Raw genomic sequence first — 27,669 nt, 5'->3', positions numbered from 1 at the left:
GAGATGGCAGAGGAATGCAAGAATAAAAGCAGCAGCTGATAGAAATTATGATAAAACCAGATAACCACACTCTGCTGAATTTCAAGTGAATTGTAAATGAAACTTCATCTACAGTGAAGTCATAATAATCAATAGATGATTCAAACATCATAAGAAACACTATCATGGGGCTTCTTGATAACCAAAGTTTTATGTGTTTGGACACACGTATTTTCTAAGATGCCTCAGAGTGTATTAGGAAGAAAATTCACCTCACAAGTTAAAAAGTTTAATGAATTAAATTATGAATGTAACATTTAAAAGCTTGTTCCCTCTGAAAAAGTTCATGATACAATTATCTTTTATTCTAAAGTCATTTTGAATTCTAACAAAATGCGCATAACATATTTCCCCACTAATCTCAAACTCTCAGCCAAAAGAAAAATGTGTTTTTAATCTTAATGAAAAAAACTCAATAATCTGCTGTAAAAATGATTTGCAAAGAGATCCTGTAACTATGATTAACAAATTCTAGGTTCAACTTCTAACTGGCTCTGGTGAGCATTTTGTGGTTAAAAAACAAACAACAACAACAAAAACAATGAATTAGGATACATTAAACTAGATTCTGTTCCCTACTCTGCTAATACCATCAAAGTTATGACCTGAGGAAAGTCATGTACTGTCTAAAACTGTATGGCTGTTTCTGTCTCACAAAATGAAATAGACTGAAAATCACAGATCACTAAAATATCTTTTAGCTCTACAAAACTATGACCTGAAGATGAAAATTATGCCTCATTAAGTCGTCTTCATGACTTTTCTTACTTCAGGTTTAGAAGAGTGAGCTCCCTAAAAGGACTCTCAATTTTTATACTGATAGCTGTGTGGAGGTTAGAATATTCCAGTTGAAGATGCTAATCTGAGTTTTTATCCATGTTGTGTTGAAAGAAACTGATTTGCCTTTCCTACGGGTAGATTTGAGTTCTGATGTGTTTGTACTTTCAGACACAAAGGGTGATGTTACATGACCCGTGGGAGGCCATACAAAGGTGTTTTTACCTTTAAAAAAAAAGGCAGATCTAGAACAAGGTATGGGGTACTGGAAGGTGAACCATACATATGGAGGGAGATAAGGCAGTGAAACAAGTTCAAGGGCAATCTCAATGAGATGGGAAGGTCTCTGTCACATAAATATGGGCTGTTAGGACAGACTGTAGTCCTCCAAAAACAACCAAGTAAGCCAGATATATGGAATAGATAAAAGCTAACATCTCAAAGCTTTTAATAAAATCTTGCTCAGTACACCCTGAAGTCACCTCGGCTATGATCTGTGTCCCAGTTAGGTCATTTGTAAAGGAAGGAGAGAGAAGCCTTCTGAGTCCGACGATGAGGATCATGATGTCTGGCACCCACCTCACATGAAGATTCTCCTTCCACTGCTCAAACTTGGAAGATAAGGGTGTTATTTCTTTTGGGGAAGTTTGCTATAGCCTCTCCCCAGACTTGTAGTTGGAATGATAAACCTCATGGGACAAGCAGGTAGCCATCACTGAACTCTATCTACACTAATAGCCTAAAGTAAAGTAGGCGTTTAGAGGCCACATTGAAAGGAAAGGGATGACTTCACCAATACTGGCTTTTCCACTCTGGTTATGATGTTTGATACAGAAAGCAAGAACATGTCCAAAGATTTTTCTCTCTTCATTTATCTCTCATTAACTTTTTTAAATGGACTTATATTTTTTAGAGCAGCTTTAAGGTTTTAGAAAAATTGAACAGAAAGTACAAAGAGTTCTCATATACCCCCATATACCCCATTAGAGCTAGTCTCTAATGATAATTACTTCAGCTCTACCAAATTTGAATGTCATTTTATGCTATAGCTCATGAACTACAGAATCTTCATGACATTACAGCCCAGGACATTGCACATAAATAGGCTTTGGATTCTAATCATATATCGTAAGACCTGAGCAGAGATATCAGTAGCATTCCACACACCCGTTTTTGTGCGTGTATTGCTTTTCAGTTTCTTCTCTCTCCTTAGCCCCATAGGACTCTCTTCCATATCATTCTTCCACTTCATTTGCAATGTTCCAGAAACTGGTTCTACTCATTTTACAACATACATATTTACAATGCCTTTCAAACTGCCCTATAAAAATTACAAACTACCAGTAGGTGCCACTATCCAACAAATGATTACTGATCACTTGTTGCACAATTAGAGGTTTCCGGTTGGCTACCAAGGTACCACTCCTTAAATCAATAAACGGATAACTGAAATGACATGCACTTGACTTAGCACAAGGATACTTCTACTTTAGTTCAGTATATGTGATGACACAAACAGTATCACTTTTTTTAAAATATAAACTCTTTAGGAATAGGAATACTCTTTCTCATAAAAGAAAATGTATGGTACTTGTCCAAGAAGAATTCACATTTGATAAATTCTAAAGAAAATTTATTTCCTTATCCATTTTTGGCTAGCTGTATAGTATAAATGACTAGCATTTCATTTCTATATGACTTGGTCATTATTTTAGTTTTGAACATTTTTACATATAGCAGAAACTTTATGTTTAAATAAGACACTAGGATATTTGCCTATCACTAGTATTAACAACTGTGGATGTGCATGCACTTACTTGCTTTATCTACGAGCTCAGATGTCCATTCTCTAGTATAAGTCTTTAGAGCATAAAAAGAATTATGATCCCACTTTTTTAAGGCAGAAGAAACAAGGCTGTTGACAAAAACTAGACCAATATTTTAAAGAGAATGAATTTCTATGTCTTAATGTTTATAAAACGTATAGGGAAGCAGTGTGTGAATATCGATTCCATACCAAACAGCCCATAAGATCACGCAGAGAATTATCTGTTTTGAGTGGCTGCCAAATTTATGTCGGCATTTGTCAACAAGGTTTTCTCCAAGTAGTAAACATAAGAACTCTCCGAATTAAAAAAAGGGAGGGAGGCAAAACATTTAAGGTATCCAATAGAAATCAATTCAATGCTATAGCATTCGTCAAGATTTAAAATGCATGTACCCTTCAAGTCTTAGCAGTCTCATTCCCAGGGTTATGCTCATATACTCACACATGTGCAAAATAAACTACACACAAATATTGTCACTGCATTATTACTTGTTATATCAAAAAAAATGAGAAACAACCTAAATGCCCAACGAGAGACAACAGGTAAAATAAATTATGGTACACCTATAAAACAGAATTTATTGTCTTTTAACTCAGCCATTATGTGACACAGCAGTCACAAAAGACCACATATTATATGATTTTATTTATATGAACTGTCCAGAATAGGAAAATCTAGAGAGAAAGTAGGTTGCCAGAAGCTAACGAGATTGGAGGGAAATGGGAGTAAATGTTAATGGCTACAGAGTTTCTTTTGGGATGACGAAAATGTTTTAAAATGTATTTTGGTGACAGAACAATTCTGTGATTATACTAAAACCACCAAACTGTACACTTTAAATGGGTGAATTGTATAGTATGTGAATTATATTTCCATAAAGTTGTTACTCAAAAAATGAAGCAGCTATATATGGAATAATATGGAATCAACTCCAAGATACATGGTACAAATAAAGCTAAGTACAGAACATTGTAAATAGTGTTCTCTTAAATACACACACACACACACACACACACACACACACACACACACACACACACACTTTATTGGCTTGTATATGAAATGCAGAAGAAACTAGTTAACCATAGGTTGCTTCTGAGAAAAGGAACTAGATGAGTAGGAGACTCACTTTTCCCTCTATGCCTCATCCTACTTTAGAATTTTGTATCAAGTTTGTCTTATCTATTGAAAACACATATATTTCAAAGCAATGTTCCCATTACAGTTTCAATTTATCAAATATTATTTCTCATATCAGTAAGGTTTATCCATGAGGAATTTATTTTTATACGTAAAGTAATACCAAAGCTTAGCAACTAACTCATCTTTAAAATATCAGTAATATTAGTCAGTAAATGATAGCCTAATTTATTATTTTTCTTGCTTGTCCTGTTATAATTTGCTTTTTTAGCTATTTTCCTTAATTAGGAACTCCATTTGATGGCGACCAGAAAAACTGACAGAAAAAGAAATGTGTTAATTCAATGTCTGTCAGGTCTATTTAAAGATCTGGTGAAGAATCTGGTTGTAATTCCTATCTAAAATATAGTTAATAAATAATTCATCTATTTAATCATATTATTTTAACTTATAGTTTGCTTCTGACCAATGAAGCATATTCATACCATGAAATCTGATATACATAGCCAATAAAATAAAAGTCAACCTATAAATGGCCACCTTTTTAGTAACAGGTTTTTTTCTGCAGTATAAATTGTACTAGAAAGATCTTTAGGAAAGGTTATATATACAAACACACTTCCATAACACTCATAAAACTTCCTTTTGTATACAAACTGGATTCTCACTATTGAGGCTGTTGCCTTGACAACTAATTCACTCAGACAAAATTAAGCAGTCTTCAGTGTTTCCATAGATCACAGATATGTATCTCTACATTCATCCCATGACATTGTAATTACTTGTTTATGTCTGTGTTTCCCACTGTACTTAGCTCCTTGTAGCAGAAGTATCTTACTCATTTTTGTAATTTTAGAACCTAGCACAGCCTTTGCATATAGAATACATGACAGTAAGTCTGCTCAATGATTAATTATAGATTAAGAACACTTGCATTACCCTTAAACCATGCAGCTTTTAAATCAAAATGAACCAGAATGACTCTTCATAACTCACACCATTGCAATCCCTATAAGAGAAGAAAGCTAATACATGCAGTCCTAAATCATAAATAATCTACTCTCCATATAAACTGGGCTAACACTAAAATCAAGTATGTTGCATAAAGCATAAACAAACAGAAAGCAGTGCCAAAACGACAGTGAAGCTTTTGGATTTTTTTTTTTTTTTGAAAAAATAGATGTACTGTATCTAAACCATGGTCATTTATCAAATTTGAATGGATTTGCAATGAATGAATTTAGTCTGTTACTGAACAATAAATTGGGATAAAGGCACATTAGAGAACAAAATGGCTATCGGAACATTTTGGCAATTCCTTGATCCCTACTAGTGCCAAATAAAACTCCAACTTTAGGGTCCAAGCTGGAGCCATTAGTGACTTGAAACATAAAGGTGGCAAAGGTCTATAGTTTCTTACAAACAGCCAATGAACAAAAACGAAATGTCTTTTCTCATATAGGTAATCAATTCTCAAATACTATAGTAAACTAAGACAAAGATTTCATGGCTAACTGGCAGAAGTATATAAAAACACTCATTTTATTCAAAGGCCAAATAAGTACCTAACAAAAATTTCTATCACCCCAACAAATGAGCGATAATAGTAGAATTAAGTTATAGCATCTTTTTATTACCCTCTTAACTATTCCAGGCAATTTTATCAACTAGTAACTTGGTAAAAGGCAAATAATATAAAGCCAAAAGTTATAAAATTGGAAGAGTCCAGAAAGTTTAGACAGACCACATTAGCAAAAGGATGGAAACATCTAAACTGCTTGCAATGATATAAAGAAAATCTAAGGGGCCATTATTTTTAAGCTTACCTCAGCTGGAAATCAAAAGATAACGCTTTTAGTAACAGTCCTGCCATAAACTAGCTGTGTAATTTTCGGCAAATCACTCTGTCTCCTAGGTCCCATCTAAACCATAAAAATCACTGGAATAAATGATCTCTAAAATCCTTTCCACCTCAAGTTACTCCAAAATTAGTACAAAATTTAAAAATAAAGATTTTATGGAAAATATAAGGTACAAAGAATTTTTCTAGTCAACAGTTCATTACTTGATTCTTTTCACAATAATTTTAGAACTATCCTACCCAGGCATCAATACATGAGTACTAATTAATTAATAGACCTAATGACTCCCCTCTCTCTAAATCAAAAAAGAGAATTAAAGAATTTCTTTAGCTTTCAACAACCTAAACTATAATTCTGATCATTAATATTTTCCAATTACTGGTAACTAACTAACAGACCAAGTTAATGGGCTTTGGGTCCCATTTAATCCATCAATATTTTCAAGTAATGTGGAATACCCAAAGTCAGCATAGTAAAAGGAATGTTCCCTTTGCCATCTAGAAAAGGCTCTATTTTCTGTGTACTTACCCAGATCACACTTCCTTTGTCTTACAGGTGAACTGCATCTCTGTGGGCTTTGTTTTTCTGACATGTTTAAGAATACAAGTGTTCCTGACAGATTTCCTACAGGAGGGCAGCGGCTCTGTTCTAAGCTTCCCACCAACTTCTACTATTTTGAAAATTCATTAAACAGCCACCTCTCTAACCATCTTCATTGCTGGCCACTCCCTGCAAATGTACCTCCTGCATATGTAATAGAGCTTGTTGGTACCAGAATAGCAGGGTTCTCATTGGTCATTCTTAATTTATAATTGATTTTTAAACAAAAAGTTTCTCTTGTGATTTTAGTTTGTATATATATAATCATTCAATAAAAAATGCAACGTGGCAGTGTTGCCAGGTATGGCCGCTTTAAGTCCTGTCAGGACATAGTCACACCCTCCCTCATTTTGCTACTCATGAGTTTAGTAACGGTGTAGATTCCAAGTTCCTGTTCTGATACTCTCTAAGAAGTGCCTAATGATGCTGATGTAATTACAGACCCAAGAACAATCTTTGCCATTACAGTACAAAACCATAAACATCCATAAATTATGTTAAAAAAGAAAAAAGTTTTCACTGACCTGGTGCAACTACATTCACTTTAATTTTCTTTCCTGCTACTTCTTTTGCAAGAGCACGTGAAAATCCAACTAATCCTCCTTTACTGGCACTATACACAGACTGGCCAGCATTGCCTTTTAAACCAACAATACTTCCTAGGAGAAAAAAAGTGAAATAAAATTCAAACTAAATAATGGAGTTATTTGAATATTCAGATAATTTATAGTAAACAAACAAAAAAGGTACAAATTATTTCACCTTGTCCTTTGTTAAATCAGGATTTCTAACCACTGTCATTTGAGTGGTAAGAATCTGAGTCTGCTCCAGATACACAGAAAACAGGTTTTGAAAACTTGTGTGAAATCCCAAATGCCAGATAGGGTTTGAGAACTGATCATTAAGTGAAAAGAATCCACTCTCACCTGATTAGATCAGACATGATAAAAGTTCTATAGTATTTATAAAGGCTTCCAGTAGGAAGAAGTTAAAACTAAAAAATGTCAGATAATGGCTGAATAATTTTATGATTTCACAATATTCATTTCCACCTGAAAGAACAGTTCATCTGAAGATCTCACTAAATGTGAACTACTGTCAATCTAAATAAGCAAAGCTTCAACCGCACACTTTTTGTAAAATTGCAATTTGTTACTTTCAGTGATGTATTTTAACCTGTAATTTCTACTAAATATTAAATGGCCTCATTTATATGAATATGAAAGAATAATTTATAATTCAAATACCAACTGTATGCAAATAAGTTCATGCAAAACATAAGTGGGGAAGTAATTTTCTGCACCAGTGACCTGTACTTATGATACAAAAATTAATCAAGACCCTCACAATTTTTGAAAAATTTTATTTTACAAAACATTCCAAACACTTATGTTATAATCAACAAATCCAATATTAAAATACTTATTTACATTATATATTATTTGCCAGTTAATGACAAAGGAAGAGAATTGTGAAGAACAAAGAGAAAATAGATAAGAAAGAAAATGCAGATGAACAGAGAAAGGGGTATTTAGGAGAAAGAAAAATATGATATAAAAAAGAAAGAAAAACACAGGCATGGAAGGCCAAACGAGACACTTGAGAAGCTTTGTTTTGATTCATACCACACACTACTACTGTTCTTCGGGTGAAAAGTGGTACCTTCTGAAATATCATAAATTTTCTAGCAGTTTAAAGTAGTCCTCTCTGGAATAAGATTCTCTTAATTTATATTCAATTATATATTTTTTACTTGTAGAGCAATTCTAAAAATTTATATATATGAAGAACTGACATGGGTTTTTAAAATCTATCTAAAAAGTGTAAATGTTTTAGACTTAAACAAACATATCCCGTGTTATCTGGTGATATATACAGGCCAGTATACTAGCTTATAAGAACCCCAAATCATTATCTGGCTAGTAGAAGGCAAAGGTCAACTCATTTACTCATCTAAGAAAACTGATCTCTTATATTTTTAAGGATAAGCGTTAAAAAAGTTCTGCTTATTATTAGTACGGAATTCTTTCCTCTTCTCATTTTCAAAAGAGGAAAATCCTATATTCTGGTTTGGAAAGCTATTTTCTACATTAGAAAGAACAGGGTCATTTACTATAACAGAGAAGCATCTCCCTTTTGTGGCCTTTTAAAGTATTACCGCTCAAAATTAAAAGGTAGACAGTATGCTACTATTTTCGAATTACCAAATTGAAATAAAACTTCAAGTCATTATGCATTTTAAGGTCTATAGGCACACACTACAGTTTATCTGACTCTAAAACCTAAGCATTACCTACATCTATGCTAAAAAACAGAAAAAGTCATTCTCTTAAGCTTCCTTTTAAACCTCTGTACTAGATTTATCGGCGACCCAGGTGACTGCTCTAGACATTATTTTTAGCCCCCAATATCTAAAAATTTTCAATTCCTTGTCCATATTTTAAAAATTAGTTATCACGTAAAAATCAGGATGTCCAATTTATCTTAAAAAATCAAAATAGCTCACAAAACCGAGACCACATTCTGCTTAGCAACAATCTACTGGATCTGAGCAGTGGTTGCACCTGCCATTCCAAATGGCCTCTAGACAACAAAGCTGGCCATCATTTGTCATCTCTCATGTGGTTTGTGCTATCATTTTTCTAATAGCTGGTGGTGTCAACTCAGTTAACACCTACTTGACTACTATAAGGAAATGAATTTGTGGTTCCTGTTTTACCTATTACTCGGTTAATCAAATCCTTTTTCCAGACAATGACACATTTCATCCAAGTTTCACACAAATTCCAATTTAGTCAATTAAATATTTTTTATGGTACTGAGGTAATTATAAATTCACCAAAGTGAAGACTCACCTATATTAACAATAGACCCTCTCTGTTGTTGAATCATAGCTCTCATGGCAGCTTTACAGGTCAGCATGGAACCCAAAAGGTTAGTATGAAGCTGAGATAGCATATCTTCAGTTTTTGTTCTTATTAAAAGGCTATCCCTTAAAAACAAACAAACAACAACAAAAAAAGCACGTAAATTAAAAATGGGATAAAACAAAAAATGTCAATAAATGTGTAACATTTTTACTGAAAGAGTTTAAGAAATGCTTCATATTTGAACTAGAATACCTAAAAAGTCCCATTTTACACTTGGTTTGAGAGGCTTTAAAATAACAACTAAAAGATCCACTTGGAAGTCACGTTCCTATCCCCTCTCAGGTAGAGTGACAAATATTCTTAACTAAAAAGTAGTGCCATGTACTCAAAATAGCTTGAATTAATCAAACAATGGCCATATTAAGCTATGTTTAGCAAAAAAATTAATATTATTCTAAATATTCTGTCCCAAATTCATTATAAAAAAAAGAATTCCCACTCTGATTCCATTTAAAGTTTATGAACTAAGAAAATTTACATATGGTAAGAGAGCTCAGAATAGTGGTTACCTATAAGGAACTATGAATTGGGAAGAAACTGAGAGAGCCCTCTGGAGAGCTGAAAATGTCCTGTAGTTCAATATGGGTGTTGAATACAACGTTAAAATTGAACAAACTATATCCTTATTTTATATCTCAATAAAAAAAAGAATGCATGGATTAACCAAATTTTAAAATACAGTTTTTATTCCAATTAGAAGTAAACCAAGTTAATTAACATATTAACTCATGTTAAGCAACGACAAATTAGAGAAGAAATGACATATTAGAAAGGCGCTTAAATTTCTGACCAACCTGTTAATTCCAGCTGCATTTACCAAAAAACTAACAGGACCTAAATTTTTCTCCATCTCTTCAAACGTATTTTGAACGTCTTGTTCTTTGGTAACATCACAGCTAAATGCCAAATGACTACCTACACAAAAGATTACAATTACTTATAAACTGTAACTTGAATTAAAAAATTATTCAATACACATTTGTTAAGCATCACTTATAGTAATCAGCTAGGCCTGTGCTAATCTAGAACCTAGAGATAAAAGATTGTCATTGGTTCCTGCTTTCATTGAGTTCAGTCTAATAAAAGAGGGAAGTGGGTGGCTGTAAACAAGGAAAAATAAACTACTGCAGGATGTAAACCTTAAAACTTGTTTTTAATCAACAAAAAGTGGAGGAAGGGTCTTTTTGTGTTCATAATGCTTTGTAAAATTCATCCGATAACATGTATAGCTTTGACACTGAATCTACCTAACTCAGTTCAACAGTCTTCTCGGTTTTGTATTCCTTTTTTTGAAATTTATGTCTAATTGTGTTAGGTTTTTGTCAAATTGGTTTCCTGGCCCTGCCCTGAGCATAATAAACTCTAGAGTTTCTTTCTTTTTTTTTTTTTTAATTAGGCACATATATTATTTTGATGACGATGGCTATTATTCAAGTCTGACCATTAGGAAAGGTAAAACAAAGGAGGAATTTGTAAAAATGCTAAAACTAAAAACAATGAAAAAAAGCTTTTTCCTATAAACTGTTACTTATCTTTTTTAATGTTCATGTTTTCAAATATTTAAATACCAAAAAAATATTACCCTTCAAAGAAAGCATTCTCTATTTGATAATATATCATTTTAATTTTTTTGTATTTAATTTTTTTTATTACTTTTTCAAATTTTTGTTATGGTGACATTGGTTAATGAAATCCAGTAAGTGTTAAGTGTACCTATATATACATTGCATTGTGTGTTCACCACCCATAACCATTTTAACACTCTAAAATGTAGATTTAAAAAAAAAAATTGTTTATTTTCTGGCTGACCTTGTCTAATAGTTAATATTAAAATTACCTACTAAAGCCTTTGGAAAGAGTAAGTCATTGGGAAGTCACTTATGGAATACAATTCAAGGAAATGAAAGACACAAAAGCACCCTGTGTCTCATGCTTGGCTTTCATCTGAAGAGTTGTTGGATTCACACCCCTTGAAAGCTCAACCAACAGTTTTAATTTTGTCCAGCAAACACTGATGAGTGGAAAGCATAAGGCCTGACACTTTTTTGCCCATTCGTCAAAGTAACATAATGGCGATAATTAGAAGCAGCAAGAAGCATTCACTAAAATCGTCTCTCATCTATAACTTCTTTGTGTTTTTTACTTTTAGGAACTCTAACATTCTCCCAACCCATATAACCAATTAGGGGGAACCAATCAGTAATGTTATTTTAAAGGTTACAGCCACCAGATGCATCCCCAGGCTTCTATTTTCCCCTAATGCCTCCTTGATAGTAAATGAGGTGCATCTGTACATTCTTGTAATTAAACAAATAGCAGCATCTTTCAAACATCCTTTCTCTTACCAGGAAAAGAAACTTAAATTCGCAAAAACAATGTAAAACAAGTTACTGATCCATTATAAAACAGAAAAAAAAAATTGAAGTTTAAATGCAATAAAAAGGAATTTGGCAGAACAAATCTCAGTTGCCCATTTGTTAAAGTCACCAAAAGGAGTTAGTAACTTAAGTGCTTATGGTGGTATTACAGCAAACCAGGTCCATCTCAAAACTGGTTGGTACTCAGAAATTTCTCTATGAAACAGTTTTGCGCATCCACTCTCAGGCCGGAACAGCCCTCAGCAAAATGAAGCAAGCCTTTTAAGACCGACACGCCTACCTTTCCTGCCAGAACTCCCTTCTGTCCAGCCCTCCTCTTAAACCACCAGTGAGCTCTTTGCCCTATATAAAAAGTTAACTGTTTTGTGCTTCCCTCCTTCCAGACGCCAAAACAAAGCAGCTCGTTTCTGCTAACACTAGCCTCAGGGAGGTGGGTTCTTATTAATAGGGCATCACAAGACAACTAAGTCTCAAAAGAAAACCCTAAGAGTTCAGCCACTGGTGACAAGCAGCGTGGACAGAGGCACCCTGCAGGAAACAATGGGGAGGAGGGGGAAGGAGCGTCTCTGCACAAGCTACAGGCTACATTCGGGACAAAAGTGCTCTTGCACGTGGGCAGCTGAACTCCTAAACCTCAGAGCCATAAAGGCCTGACCTGCTCGTTTCACAAACGAGGAGCCAAGCTGCTTGGACTGCAGCCACACAACTGGACAACTCCAGTTCAGTACCTACCACCGAGGTCACTAGCGGCGGCTTTGGCCACTTCCAAATTTCTGGCGATAATGGCCAGTCGGTAGCCTTTCTGGGCCATTAACTGAGCCACTGCCCTGCCAATGCCCCGCGAACCTCCAAAAATAGCACAGACTTTGTCCATTTTGAACCCGGGAGTCTCAAATTTGGAGGAAAGAGAACTAGGAGTGACGGCTTCTTTCCAGATTCCGGCTTCTGACGCGGAGAAAAAGCACCCCCCACACCACTCCTGCGGCAAGACTCTAGCGTCCCAGAGGGCCGGAAACATGCGCTAAGACTGACGTAAACGCATGACGTCAGCGCGCACGGGCTCCCAGGCTCCATGCTTTAAGAGGCCACAGGCGTAAAGGGGCCGTGCAGGCCAAGGGCTGACCCAGAAGGGGGCTGAGCTGCATGCTGGGACTTGTAGTCTAGATGCAGGAGGTAAGGAGAGCTGGGCGCGCTGCGCAGTGGGAAATGCACTCAGCATGAAACGCTACCTCCAGAAGCCCTTTGGATAGGGGAGTTAGAATTGGAGCTCGAATGACTAAGCATTCTGGTTTGCCTTATAAGTGAGGGATATGTCAAGATGCTGTATTCCTTTTAAAATCAGAACAGTCCCCATCAAACCAGGACAAGTTGATCACCATAGTTAGAACCCAGAATATATGCAGTTATACACGGATTTTCAACTGGGAGGTGGGGGGCCGTCAGCACCCCTATCTCCAGCGTTGTTCATGGGTCAACTACACACTATTCGAAGTCTTTCATCCAGGGCTTGCCTTTGACTGGAAACTAGATGTCCAGAACCTGTTGAAGAAGTGGATTCCAAGTATCAGGACTCATACCAAAACCTCTCTTACCTTTCCCTTCCCCAAGTTGCCTCAGAAATGGGCCTCCTCCCAGCTGGACGTTGTTACCATTCATCTCATAGGGCGTTGCAAAGTTGGATGCCCTATAATAATACTATATTATAGAGGTTCAAAAAACATTCATTGCTGGGTGGGTGCTGGACTGGTGGTGGGGGAAATCACTTCCTAAATTGTATGGATGTCTGGCCACTATGCTGTACTCCAGAAACTAATGTAAAATAATATTGGATGTTAACGCTAATTGAAACAAAAATTTAAAAAAGAAAAATATGTTACTTGAATGAATACTTTTGCAGGATTTATAAAACAAGCATCAGCTGCTGCAAACAAAAATAGATTCCTGCAATTCTAAAGAGATGTGCTGAGTGCTCTGAGAGTCAAGCTAAAAGTTGAGCATTTATTACAATAATACTGTAAAAAAAAGAAGCATTTCTTGATATAATATCATTGCATTAGATGATTCAGAAAAGTATAAACCATAGTCTCAACTACGAAAAAGTACACAATGTAGAATGACAGGAGTAAATACACATGAAACACTAGGGAGTAGTCCGAAATCTTAAGGTACAAAATTCTGTCACCACAAGAAATCAGAGAAAACGGAGAACGAAGGAATATGAAAAGCTAGATTTGAGTCCTGGATGCAGAATAGAAGGAAAAGAAGAGTAAAAAATCTAAGCAAATTGAGCATTATTTTTAAAATATTATTTTTATTCCACCTAAACACAAAAGGGATTTAAAATGACTTACGAAAATACTTGAGTAAAACCTCATGTCCATTAGCATGGCTACCATTAAAAAGAAAATAAGTGTTGATGAGGATGTGGAGATATTGGAACTCTTGCATACCATTGATAGGAATGTAAACTGGTACAGTCACTTTGGAAACAGTATGGCATTTCCTCAAAAAATTAAAAACAGAGCAACCCTATAATCCAGAAATTCCATTTCTGGGTATATACTCAAAAGAACTGAAAGCAAGTTCTCAAAGTGATATTTGTATACACATAGTATTCATAGCAGCATTGGTCACAATAGCCAAATTGTGGCAGCAACCCAAGTAACTATCAAGGGAGGATGGATAAGCAAAATGTGGCATGTACACACACACACACACACACACACACACACAAATGTTATTCAGCCTTATGTAAGGACATTCTGAAAAATGTTACAACATGAGTAAGGCTTAAGGACACGATGCTAAATGAAGTAAGCCAATTACAAAAAGATGAATACTGTATGATTCCATTTATATGAGGTACTTAGAGTAGTAAAAATCATAGAGAAAGAAGAATAGTAACTGCCAAAGGCTGGGAAAAGAGGAATGAAGAGTTATTGTTTAATATGCATAATTTTTCAGTTTCGCAAAATGAAAAGAGTTCTAGAGAGGGATGATAGTGATGACTACACAACAATACGGATATACTCGATACTACTTAGCTGTACACCTAAAAATGGTTAAGACAGTAAATTTTACATTATGTGTATTTTGCCACAATTTTAAAAATTGAAGGGAAAAATCTCAGCAATACAAATATTAACATTGAGACAACATGAACACTGAATAGTTTAAGGTTTCTTAATGGGATTGGTTTCTGCCAAAATACTGACTTAAAAGCACTTTAGATATCTTTTCTGAGAAGTAATATCACAACCTTGATACTATGTTATTTTCAATTTTTAGAAATTGCCTTATTTTATCATTTTATTTAATTTTGTCTTTTAATATATAAAACATTTATATGTTCTTAAGTGTAAACCACAAAACAGGTACATTCAGAAAATATAGCTTTCATCCTTGCCCTTGTTTCCTGTTTTCTTCCTACCCCTATAAACTGCCAATTTTGTTAATTTTTTATTCTTTCATTCTTTTTGAAAATATTAAAAAATGCCTATCTTTCCTGTTTCACAAAAGTTTGTTCACTATAAATATCACTCCATGCCTTGCTTTTTTTAGGATAATTCTTGGAGATTGCTCCATAGCTGTGTACTGAGACCCTCCTTTTCCTTTCACAGATGCATAGTCCTACGTCATGGGGACAGAGATTGGTAGAATTCTAAAGGCGACCATCCCCAAGATCCTCCCTCTCCCACCTCAGCTAGTCAATCAAACACGAATCTAGGAACAACTGTGAAAAAAAATGTAAAGATAAATAAATCCTAATTCAATTAATCTTAAAATATACAGTTATCTGGGTGAGCTTTATCTATTCAGGTGAAACCTTTAAAAGCAGAGCACTTTCTCTGGTGGCAGAAAAATGAAGCCAAAGACGTTTGAAGCATGAAGGGGACTCAGGGCATATGAACTGTGCTTTTTGCCCTCCAGACAGAGAGCAAAACACCATGCTGTGAATTGTTAACTAAGAGGGTCAGCCTCTAGAGGCTGAGTGCAGCCTCAGCTAAAAATCTAACAAGAATACAAGGACCTCTGTCCTGTAGGTGCAAGGAAGTGAGTTCTGCCAATATCAGTGAGCTGAGAAGGGGACCCAGAGCCTCAGATGAGAAGTGCAGCATCAGCCAACAACCTGAGCTCGTCTATGAAACATGAGAAGAGGATCCAGCTACCCGGTGCCCAGACTCCTGACCCATGGAAAGTGTCGGATTAATAAATGTGTGTCATCTTCAAAAAATATATGAGTAAATTAATAGGCAAAGGACCACTGTCACCCCCCCCAAGACCAGAGCAATAATATGAGATGAGTGGCAAAGTTATAAAATAAAGTCATGCTATAACAATCTATTCGGTATTAAAGAAGAGATAATATGTGATTCTGGGTTTCTTAGTGACCAAAGCCACTAAGGAAACATGATTAGTTACAATTAGTAATTTCTATAAGAAATATATACATTAGTTGTGCAGCAGAGAGGTCTGAGTGAAATTTCCTCCTCATAGATTCTTATAAAGGGCACACTAAGTAAGCATTATAGTGGACTTTAATGGTCATGAAAAACAAATATAGTTTAAGGCTATTTTCATAGCATCTATTATTGTAAGCTGAGGACAACACACCAAAGCAGAGTTTCCTAAAAGTGAATATAATAGGAAGTTAAACAATATAAGCAAACATTCAGACACAAGAATGAGTCTTCACATATCTGAAACAATGAGGAAATAAGTTTGATTACAGGAAAGCTGGGATAGTGCTGGGTGATAGCAGGCTTAAAGCCACATGCAGGCATCAAATAAGGAGGCACTTTAACTCCAGAAGTCACAAGATCAAAGCTGCGTTAAAGAAGAATTAGACTAGCAGTGATATCAGGATAGGCTGGACCAAATTTGTCTAAGCCCCTCTCCCCACTCATATGCAAACTTGGAAAGAAAATTGTTTTTGAAAAATTACCAATATGAGTCAGTCTAAATGCCAATTGTATTCTTGGCATCCAGTATCACAGGGAAACCTAGAGAAATTCAACCTTTATGGACAGTTCTGTTGATTTCAATAGGAAAAGGGTCATATTTTTTCTACAGTTATGTTAGCAAAAAGCATAATTTTTAGACCTATACCATTGACTACAAAGGTCATGAACACACGATGTGAGGTGACATTCGTAATTCTCAAAACCTTCCAGTTTTCTCACTGTTTATGTACAGTAATGGTTAGCTTGAGGTGTTCTTTCAACACATACTTCAGTTTAAACCCCAAGTCTATTTTTTCCCCATCTCTTAATACAATACCACTGCTATCCTGGGTGAGAATACATTCATCACAACATATCCACCACTAACCTGGACGTTACTGGCAGAAGTTTCTCCCTAGCCCCTTGGTAGTGAACTGAGAGACTGTAAATTAAACTGGGTCTCCTCTCCCCATCAGGGCATTGAAGAGAACAATCAGAATAGCTCACCTTCAGTCTTTTCTTCTCACTATACGTCACATCTGCGATAATATTTTGACCACATTTTATACTTTAATTTAAATCTACATAAGACTAAATTCTCTCTTAACTCCAATAATCAGAGGCACCTGAGAAAATCCCTTATATATAAGTACTGCCAAATTTTTAAATATTCATAATGCTTTGTATTATTTTTTTCTTGTTAAAAAAAGGAATAATATTCAATTGCAAAAAAAATTGAGAAAATATCTTAACATATAAAAATTGATTCAAAGCATTGTACATTTTAAATGGGTGAATTACATGGTATCTACATTATATCTCAATGAAGCTGCTATTTAAAAAGTTAATTGAAAGCCCACTGTCTTAGTGCATGATGTTTAAAACTGCAGCTAATTGAAAGTGGGTTATACCTTTCATGGTTATTTTTATCATAAGGTTTATAATCCTTCCAGAATCCTTCTCTATAAGAAAATTTATTTACAAGAAATTTATATTTATGATTTAATATTTGTTGAAAATCTTCCTTACACAACATACTGTACTAAGTGCCTCCAACTTCGCAGGTCCATAATTGAATTGTCACCTTTCCTCCTGGGATTCCTCAGGCAGTGATGAGTAACCCAAAGTACTCAGACTGCATGTGGCCAGTCTAGCTGCTCAATACAGCCTGCACTCTAATTTCAACAAAAAGGTTAGAACTCTGCCTCAGTGTGATTGTATAGATATAACTTCTGTGACTATAAAGCAGTGTTGGTTTTCTCGACATTCTCCATTCCAATCTGCTGGGTAATCTAAGTTGTAAGGAATGTACTTTTTATCATTTACAAAAGCTTATTTCATCTTGAATGAAAAGTGTCCCATGAACACTTTTGTTGAATTAGCATTCATGCCAAAGAGACTGCCCTAGGAGACCTACCCCCATCATGCACTCAATGGCTTAAGGCAGAAACGCAGAGTTTATTCCTACCCCCTCTCATATACTCAACATTCACTTCACAAAGATTTGTTGATTCTCCTTCTTAAATGTAACTTCTGCCTGGACCCTCTCCTGAAAACTCCAATGCCTAGCCTTTGTTCAGGCCTTGGGGCCTGAGTGACTAGCACAGCTGGTCAGCCATGCTCCAGAATGGTGGACTTCAACCTACCCTCAACACCATCACCGGGAGGCTCCTTTTGAAATAAATTTGATGTTGTCACTCCATGAATAAAACCCTGCAACAATGCCCCATCAAGCCCAGGACAAAACAAAGTCCTCTCCAATCTAGTAACCCCTCCAGTTTCCTCTCCTGATCACCTGTCCCTACCCCTCGCCCGCCAAACTGCTCAATCACACATTCTATCTATATAAGGTACTTAACGATTCCCTGAAGAACCGTTTTCTTTCACATCTCCAGCTTTTCCAAACTGTCTTCTCAACCTCTAATGCTCTTAGTTCTTCTCCTGGTAAAACCATATTCCTTCCAATGGAAGCTTTTCCTGACCCATAGCATGACATGTGGATGCCTTCCTTCATCCTTCCCTTTACCTTGTATGTTTTTAAGTCTGTCTTTCATGGAGAAATCCTGACCTCAGAATTCATGGTATTTTAGGAAGATAGTAAATAGAATTTTGGGGATCTGTGAACATAGCGAGTTAAGTACAAAATCTTGTATCCATTTCAAATGAGCAGATTCTAGGGAGAGGGATGTCTTTCATTGGTTCTCAAGGGAAACTTTCCCCTACAATGGTTAAGGACTTTCTGTAAATTGTGAACTCTTTGAATGTAGACACATTAATTTTTGCTCCCCTGTTTGTAGCATGGTTCCTAGGGCTTGTGAACATTAAATATCTTAGCTAATGAATAAATGAGTGAATGAAATAACTCACTTATAAAGAATTTATTGCTATGGGCAAGAACCAGTGTTGGATATAGCTATTATTAAAATAGACCTGGTTCTTGTTTTCACTGAGGAAATGATCTGGCAAGGAAGACAGAAATTAAACAATCGTGCAATTACTATTTAACTGCAACAGTGAGAAGGCCTGTAAAAGAGAAGTACAGGTTGCTAGGTGAGGGCATAACTGGGGGCTTTGATCCAATGTGGAATCTGAGGTCAGAGAAGGCATCTCTGAGAATGTAACGTTCATAAAGTAAATGCATAATAACTAAAAAATATTACAAAGAATTGCTACAGTTGTTATTACCCATTAGCATACCACAAGATTAACTAGGAGATAGCATAATGTATCCATACAGAATAAAAATCATAATTTAAAAATTCACTTTTAATGATGAAAGAGATCATTAGTCAAAGTAGAGCTAGTATTGCTCCCAGATGAGATCACGTAGCTTGGACATTTCATCAGGAAGTACCGTGGAAGAGTATAAGGCCTGAAATTTCATGAAACTCCTTTTCTTGATCTGCCAAAATTTTTATAATGGCATAAGGCCAGCTCTGAATACTTAAGATCAACCCCCCAAAGTAGTATGTCTGCCAAGCCACACATAAGAAAACTTGATGTTCCCAAAAGTAGTTCTGAAGATGGCCTCAATCCTCTGACCCCATCCTCCTATTATTTCATTTCTACCTCTTTGTTTCTTTGGCAACTTCCCTGCCATGTCCTTCTGGCTGAAGAGTCTCACTTGGCTCTCAAGTCACCTGCTGTGTTTTCCAGTCTTCAGTGAGCTTTTCTTATCCTGGCCCTGCCTCACCTCAGACTGACAGATCTGTATCAGAGGTCCTGGCATGGCTCTGGGACATCCCACCTCCTCCAGAGACTCCGACTGGCAACCCTGACTGCGCTTGGCCTCTGCACATTTTGACTCGGTTCCAAGTTCAACTGGGAAAGCCAGAATCGACACTGTGTGGTTTTAACATTTGAGACTGACCTGAAACATAAGGGCTTCTGCATTTCCAGATCATACTTTTGTGACTATGGGATTTCATTTTAATGATCACTGCTTTTTGTTCCTTTTCTATAGGCTACAGAGACCCATCCCTCAGCTCGCATTTTGATTACATATTTATGCAGAGTAGAACACTTGGGCCTAACAGACACAAAAACTTTTAATTAAAATAGGACTCCAGTTGGGATTAATGTGTGTTATGGACTGAACTGTGTCCCTCCAAAGATTCATATGTTGAAGCTCTAACCCCCAATGTGACTGTATTTGGAAAAGAGCCTTTAAGGAGGTAATTAAGGTTAAATGAAGTCATAAGAGCTGTCTTAGTCCATTTGGGCTTCTATAAGAAATTACCACAGACTGGATGGCTTATCAACAACAAATTTACTTCTCACAGTTCTGGAGGCTGGGAAGTCCAGATCAAGGCACTGGTAGATTCAGCGTCTGATGAGGATGCTCATCTTAGTTCTTCTCACTAAAACCTCTCACGGCAAAAGGGGCAAAAGTGCTCTCTGGGGTCTCTTTTATAAGGGCACTAATCCCATTCATAAGGGTTCTGCCCTCATGCCCTAATCACTTCCCAAAGGCCCCGTCTCCTAATATCGTCACACAAGAGGTTGGAATTTCAACATATAAATTGTGCAGAGACACAAACATTCAGTCTATAGCAAGGGTAAGGCCCTGATCCCATAGGTCTGATGTCCTTATAAGAACAGGAAGAGCTATCAGAGAGCTCTCTTTCTCTCCCTCCCTCCATGTGCACATAGAGGAAAGGCCATGTGAGGACACAGTGAGAAGGCAGCCATCTGCAAGCCAAGGGGAGAGATCTCGCAAGAAACAAACCACGACAACATCTTGATCTTGGACCTCCCAGCCTCCAAAATTTTGAGAAAACAAACGTCTGTTATTTCAGCCACCAGTCTGTGGGATTTTGTTATGACAGCCCCAGCAGAAATAATACAATGTGACCATTTGCTTTCTTGTCTACTACAACCAAGCTGCTAGATAAGAGCATGCACCATTGCTGATCATGTGAGTTGAACTGGGAAGAGAAATATTACCATGAGAACTATTCCAGAGCAAAATTATGAAGACCATGAATCTCGCCCTCTTCCCTGGCCCACCACCCACAGGTGTTCAGCCTCCTAAGGTCTCTCTCCTATCCTCTTGCCAAAGCTTACTTTCAGAGAGGTCTTTGAAATTCATTCCCTCTAACTGGTAAATAATAGAATGGCATGAAACATTAAGTCGCCTAGGGACATGTAAATTTAAGAGAGAGCCAAATGTTAAGTAAAGGGGATGACAATCTAACAGTAAAGTATCACCTAGCCTCTCCCTATCCAAACACGTACATCTATTTTGTCCTCAGGAATATCCACGGTACCAGACACAAAGCTCTGGGGATAAGAGAACAAAGACAATTGCCTGCACTCTGGAGCTCACATGTAGTGAAAGAAACAACATATAAATAGCTTATAATGCAGTATGAGGAAAGCTATAATATAAATGTGGACAAAGTGCTATAGAAACACAGATCTTAGGACTCAGGCCAGGTAATGAGTGGGTTTGTGTATACACCTATGTATGAGAATACATATATTATAGGCATGTGTACATTATACATATATATATGTGTATATATATATATACACCCATATATGCATGTGTATGTGTGTGTGTGTGTGTGTGTGTGTGTGTGTGTGTAAAAGCCGGGCTTTACTAACAGCTCACGCTCATTGGATTCTTAAATACTACATGCCGAGTACACAGTTCACATGTGTTTAATCCTCACAACAAACTATGATGTCAAAAATATTATCCTCATGTTTATGACTAAAGGAAAGAAAGCACAGAAAAAAGCTGTCCAAGATCACACACCCAGCGAGCAGCAGAACTGAGATTTCCACGCATGCGGTCTAGCTATAGAGCCTGTGCTCCTGGCCAGCACATTATAGTGTCTCACTCTGATCCTGCAGGAGCCCTGAGAGTGTGCCACATACACACAAAGCCAGATCTGGAAACGGTCTTTAGGTAGCTGTAATGGTATTCGAGATTTTCCTGGTTGAAGGAGAAGCCTACCAAAGCAATTCAAGCACCCAGGGATTTCTGTATGTGACGTCACATGAAAAGGAAACCAGCGAGGGCCCCACGGGAACTGGAAGGGGGCACGGGGAAGCCTCAGGGTCCACAGTAGCACATCTCTCACCCTCCTTCTTGCTCTGAGGCCACGAGATCCCCCTTCTCTGCTCTCCTGTCCTAAATTCCTACTTCTTCCCACAAAGCCACTTTATTTACTCGCCAACATGCACATAGTTAGTTGAAAATGGCCACTCCAGCCCCATAGGGCTTTTCATTTCTTGTGGCTAAACTCTGTCTCTCTAAGACAGGGAATTGGATTGGTCTTCACCAGGTGAGGGATAAAGAGTGGGGCTGGGGAAGCAGGGTGCTGTGTAAGTCAGAAGCTCAGAGACGTAAGGTACAACCACAGCCAAACACCTCCTCCACAGGGGCTCAGAGTGAAGGTTGTTATTAACACAGACATGAGAGGGCAGGTACTCCACAGCAGGTCAGAAACATCCACACAAGCGTCAACCCCCCTAAGTGATCCTTGCTAAAAATAAGCATTCACTTTAAATACAAAATGCACATCACTTAATCTCTTTAACAGACTACTGTACTGCATTTTTCTTCATTTAAATATAGCTGAACCCAATGCCCCATGAAATCTGTAAATATTTTGTTCCAAGTAAGTAGTAGTAGGTCTCAGAACAGCACATAACATTAAGCATGAAGTGAAATGAAAAAGGAGGTGGTATCTGAGGAGAGAGAGATGAATTTTTTAGAAGTGAAACAGATGCCAAACTATCAGGAATAAGAATTGGTCTCCTCTGGGAAGCAGCATCATGATTTTTGCTTAAGTTAGGGAGTTAAGAAGCAAATATTTATGGGTCCCTACATAACCTATGAGTAGAAAAAATGGGGACTTCATCTTCTTACTTTAAAAAATGACATATTAATTTATCTGGATAATTTATTAGGCTAACCCCTAGACCATAGTAATTTAAAATAAATTAGTATAAAGTCCATGATCCTTAACCAAAATTTTAGAAAGTATTCTTTTCCTCTTTTGCTGCACAGATAGAATAAATCAGTTGAAAATTTACTTAAAAGGTGACGAAGTAAAACATGAATACTTTTCAGTCAAAACGAAGATTTAGTCTGCTATTTTAGGGAAGACTATATAAATAAATACGAGATTGGCAATAGAGTATGGTGTTTAACTAGAGTTAAACTATCTGACTTTGATACTGGCTGTACCATAAGCTGTGTGATCTTGAAAAAGATCTCGAATAAGATCTTGAATCAGGAAAGTAGGGAAAATAGTATTCTTATAAGGTTATTCACAAGCATAAGATGAATTGATCCTATGTAAAGCACTTAAACACAATGCTGTCACTTCAGAAATATCAATAATTAGTAGCACTTTATTTCAATGGGAACTCTGGGCATATGCACTGAGAACTATGTTTTAATAATTATTAGTTAGCGCCTTGCCTTATATCATTCTTCTGGTTTCTCATGTAAAAAGCATTCTTTTCCTCAGCTTGTTTTATTCTTCTCATATCTGCTACTTCTTGTATCTCAGACAAAAATACATCAATCATATTTCTGGTTTCTAACTTGCACCCCTTTCATATTTTTTTTTGAAATCAATGAATAAAAAATGTATTTATTACCTGAGGGCTCAACTCAGACAAAGTTCTTTATCTGTAAAGAATTATCTTCAAATAGGCTTCTAATATTCTAGTATTCAGAAGGATACTGAATTGCTTAATAAAGTGTATTTCTCTGTTCGCAACTATTACATTTTCCTTTTCCTTTTTAGTGTAAGTCTGGACTTATGTGGAATTCCAGAAGCTATTTGAAAGCTATTGATAAAGTGTTAAATCAAATAGAAATACATATATGCTTAACACAGAGTGCACTGGACACTGAACCACTGTCTTGTCTCATCTCGTCTGTAAAGAAGAAATGTTAACACAAACTAGCCTCACAGCAATAGCACAAACAGCACATGAAAGACGTGGAATTTTTTTGTGGAACACCACAAAATAGCAATATATTTAATTTCATTACATGATCTAAGAATAACCTTACCGGAAAACATGTACTGCATGAATACATGTTTAATATTTAAAAAAATATATATCACCAACTCAGGTCCATATCAATGAGGAAGACAAGAACTCTAAAGCCATCCATGATTAGCTACTTTCAATATTTAATTTGTATTATACTGTTAATTTAGGGGACCACATAGGGATTTGTGAGGACCCAAACCAGAGTTTCAAAATAATAATTGGAGAAAAAAAATTTTAATAGAGAAAAATTGATTTATAAACTGTTTTCTCAACACCAGGAAAAGACCCCTGTTTTTCAGGGCCAACACTGGAATGCCTTCGTGCAGCTCACTGGAGGCACATGCCTGCAGATGTAGTCAGAGAGATTCATTCATTAGGCATCTGATTATGTAATGATCTGAGATTAAAAACTATTCTAGAAACTGAACATTGGGCCAATGCACCTGAAGCTTAAGAGGAAGATGAAACAAATGAGAAAAAGCAAAAAAATAAAAATAAAAAAAAAGAAAGAAGAAAAAAGAATAAAAGAATAAACATGGGCCAGCTTATGCTAGGCCTCACTCATAGGCCACAATGCAGATTTTAATGTTTATTTTAAGGACATGGCCATAGAAGTTTTTTAAAATATGACCTTGGATACACTTAGAGAAAACAAATTGGGAGGAAATAAAGGATAATGTTTGGAAACCAAAGACTACTGTAGTAATCCTGAGATTATGATAGATTACACTGGGGTGGCCTTAGTGAGGATGGAGAAAAGTCAATGGATTTAAGAGATATTTAAGAGCAAAAGCAATAGGACGTGGATTTTCAAACATTAATTTTAACGCAACATGTCAATACACAGAGTTGAGATATGAGCGAACCAGAGAAACATGTGGGATTGCCAGAGAACACTGAGGTTTTATGCGAGGCTAATACCTATCACTATCTCAAAAGAACTCTACAGTCCAGGTGCTATTGAGTTTACTCAGAGATGTTGATTTTTCTAGGCAAATGTGAAAAATGGACAACTCAGGAAATTCAGTGATGGGCAAGAAAGTGACTGAAATGAGAGACCATGGATTCCAAGCTGTATAAATCAGATAATAAAGCAGGAAGACATAATATGAAGTAAAATGCGATAGTGAGAGTAGTTGAGAAAGCAAACTAGAAGGCTAGGGGTCGGTTGTAATCAAAGAAATGATGTATGCATTGGTGATTTTCCAGATAAATGTGGAAACAAATGGCTTAGGTATAGCTGGAGGAAAAGGCCATTGGCCATGAAAAGAGGCTAGTGTTGAAGAGGGGGAGTGACCATAAGGATATTGAAGTCAACCAAGCTGATGGCAGGGTTTAGAGTGGAAAGAGAGACCAATGATCCAGATACCAGAGTCCCTGCTGAATGATGGAAAGTGTCAAGGACAAGACAGAAGGCCATCATGGGAAAGGGAGAGGGGAGATGAGAACCTTAGCCTACCAACTGTTAAAAATTGCTCAGGAATCATAATTTTAACACACACACACAATGCAAGTTTTATAGTAAGATGTAAAACAAATAGAGTTAAAAAGGATGACCAAAAGGAAATTAACATTTACTGAGCACATACTATGTGCTGGTGTAGCAGATATCTATGTCTTGTCTGCCCAGCATTACTTCTCTTTCTTCTTTTGATAACAATATCTCCCATTTCCTACAGAGAACGTCATTCCCACTTTCCTTATGGTTCTGGTGAGGAAGCCAATGATTTAATCTAATCACTCAGCCTTTGTAAAATCAGGTGACCTAATCTAGAACACCTGTCTCCTAGGAATTTAAGTCTTGAGAAGCAAGCAAGAGTGGCTGCAGATGAATCCACTCACCCATGGAAACGGTTGTGCACAGAAAATAGTGAGAAGTTCCTGCTGCTGAGATGCCCAGAATCTCCCAGTTCTGAAACCTCTTCTTTAATTCTGTGAGGTGTCCAATATCACTCTAATAAATGTGCTTTTCTCTCCTAAGTTTGGCAGTGCTGGTTTCTGTTGCTTGTAACCCGAGAACTCTGACACTGCCAGGCAGGGAGCTAGGTACTTTATATGTAAACTCCTTTAATTTTATACTCACAACTGCCTTGAAAGGAAGATAACATAATCCCCATTTTATGCTCAAGGAGGCTCGTAGAGGCTAATGTAATGGGCCCACAGACACACAGCTAAGTGGTGAAGCCTGACAAGGGGCTCAGGTCTTTGACTTCGCCTTGGATACCAGAGGCTATGCTCCTTTGCCCTCACAAAAGCACAAGGACAGTAAAAGTTTTTCTTTGTTGCCACATAAGCTTAACATTTCAGATGCATTTACTTTAAATGGTCTTTACTAGATACCAAAAGATACAACAAAATAAAACATATTATTTTAATGTATATGTATATGTGCACTTAGTTCCCTATTTAAAATATCTCATCTTGACATAAAATCCAGATCTTTTATTTTCTATTCTGTTATGTTCCACATTCTTTTGTAGTCCATAATTAAGAACAACCTAATTGTATAGTCTCATAATTATCATAGTGTAATTGTGACTAAGAGCATACTTAATAACCACAGGATCAAGCAAAGCTAAAACACCAACATCAACAAAGATGTATTGTATATGTAAGGAAATATGCTAGATGTCATGGGAAAAAATATATAAACATTGAAAAATTTCCTCGATATATTTTTACCGTATAATTGAAAAGACAAAAATAAGGATTTGAAAAGCAAAATAGAAATGGAACACAAATCCGAAAGCAGCATGTGATTCACTGTGAAATAGATGTTTTAAGAGAAGTGATTGTAAAGTTTTATGAAGGACCTAGAAGGCCTTGCAGATACAGGAAAATAGGAAGTGAAGAACACTATGCTTGTTTCTGTCCTCAAGAAAAAGGTATGATACCTAAATAGCAGCCCCAAATCATAAAAGGTTTCCGTGATGCATGGCTGACACACAGTATATCTTCATCCCAGGGGAGAATTTCCAGAAGTTGATTTTCCAGATTTATAGAACACAACTTCTGAGAGGTCACTGTAGCAACCGTGACATTTTCCTGCTGTTTCTGGCTGAACTGGTGACAAGTCACATCACTAACCCCGAGTTTATTAAGAAATGTCATTGTCTCATGTTAGAGACGTCTCTGGAGGGTTGGTGCTGTTCTCTCAGGTTGATTATTTGAGATTTATGTCCTGAAATGCCACGCTGCATTTTTAATCTGTCATCAAAGCAGATTATCAGAACCAGAAATGACAAGATTTAATAGTTTTTCATGCCAAAGACTAACAGCAAAACCTGCAATGTATGTCACCACATTCAAAGTAAACAGGATATATTAATGAGTGGGTTTTCCTCTCATGAATAATTATAGGTTTCGTCTTACTAAAAACAAATTATTTTTATTTCCCTTAAGAAGATTATGATTAATTATACAAAATTACACTTGTCTTTAATTAAATAGATTTCCTTCTTTCCTCTGGATTAGTGCTGTATTATATATTATTAAATACTTGGGAAAACCCAAAGAAGAAAATCTTTCTTAGCTGAAAGCTGGGTTGGTAATGGCTACCACACAATGCTGCATGAAGGTTGACAAGTTTCATTCCTTGGTTAAAATGACCTCTATTGCAAACTATCTTACAGTTTTGTCTGTCT

General features: G+C 36.4%; 1 protein-coding gene across 3 annotated transcripts in view; it reads right to left on the bottom strand.

The window, feature by feature from the left end:
- CBR4 (carbonyl reductase 4) overlaps nucleotides 1-12,585 on the bottom strand; it is an 84,427-nt gene extending 71,842 nt beyond the window's left edge. For 2 of the 3 annotated variants that reach the window (XM_036233614.1, XM_016148190.2), the window contains exons 1-4: nucleotides 12,288-12,585; nucleotides 9,972-10,092; nucleotides 9,103-9,239; nucleotides 6,772-6,906 (exon numbers count right to left, since the gene is read on the bottom strand). In XM_036233614.1, the coding sequence (XP_036089507.1) occupies nucleotides 6,772-6,906; nucleotides 9,103-9,239; nucleotides 9,972-10,092; nucleotides 12,288-12,573 (679 nt within the window). In that variant the 5' untranslated portion in view covers nucleotides 12,574-12,585. The remainder of the gene's footprint in view (nucleotides 1-6,771; nucleotides 6,907-9,102; nucleotides 9,240-9,971; nucleotides 10,093-12,287) is intronic. The other variant, XM_016148189.2, reaches the window with a different exon arrangement.
- Between the last annotated feature and the right edge of the window lie 15,084 nt (nucleotides 12,586-27,669).

This window comes from Rousettus aegyptiacus, unplaced genomic scaffold, assembly GCF_014176215.1.
Source record: "Rousettus aegyptiacus isolate mRouAeg1 unplaced genomic scaffold, mRouAeg1.p scaffold_m13_p_16, whole genome shotgun sequence".
NCBI lineage: Eukaryota > Metazoa > Chordata > Mammalia > Chiroptera > Pteropodidae > Rousettus > Rousettus aegyptiacus.
This window is presented reverse-complemented; position numbering and strand designations above follow the sequence as displayed.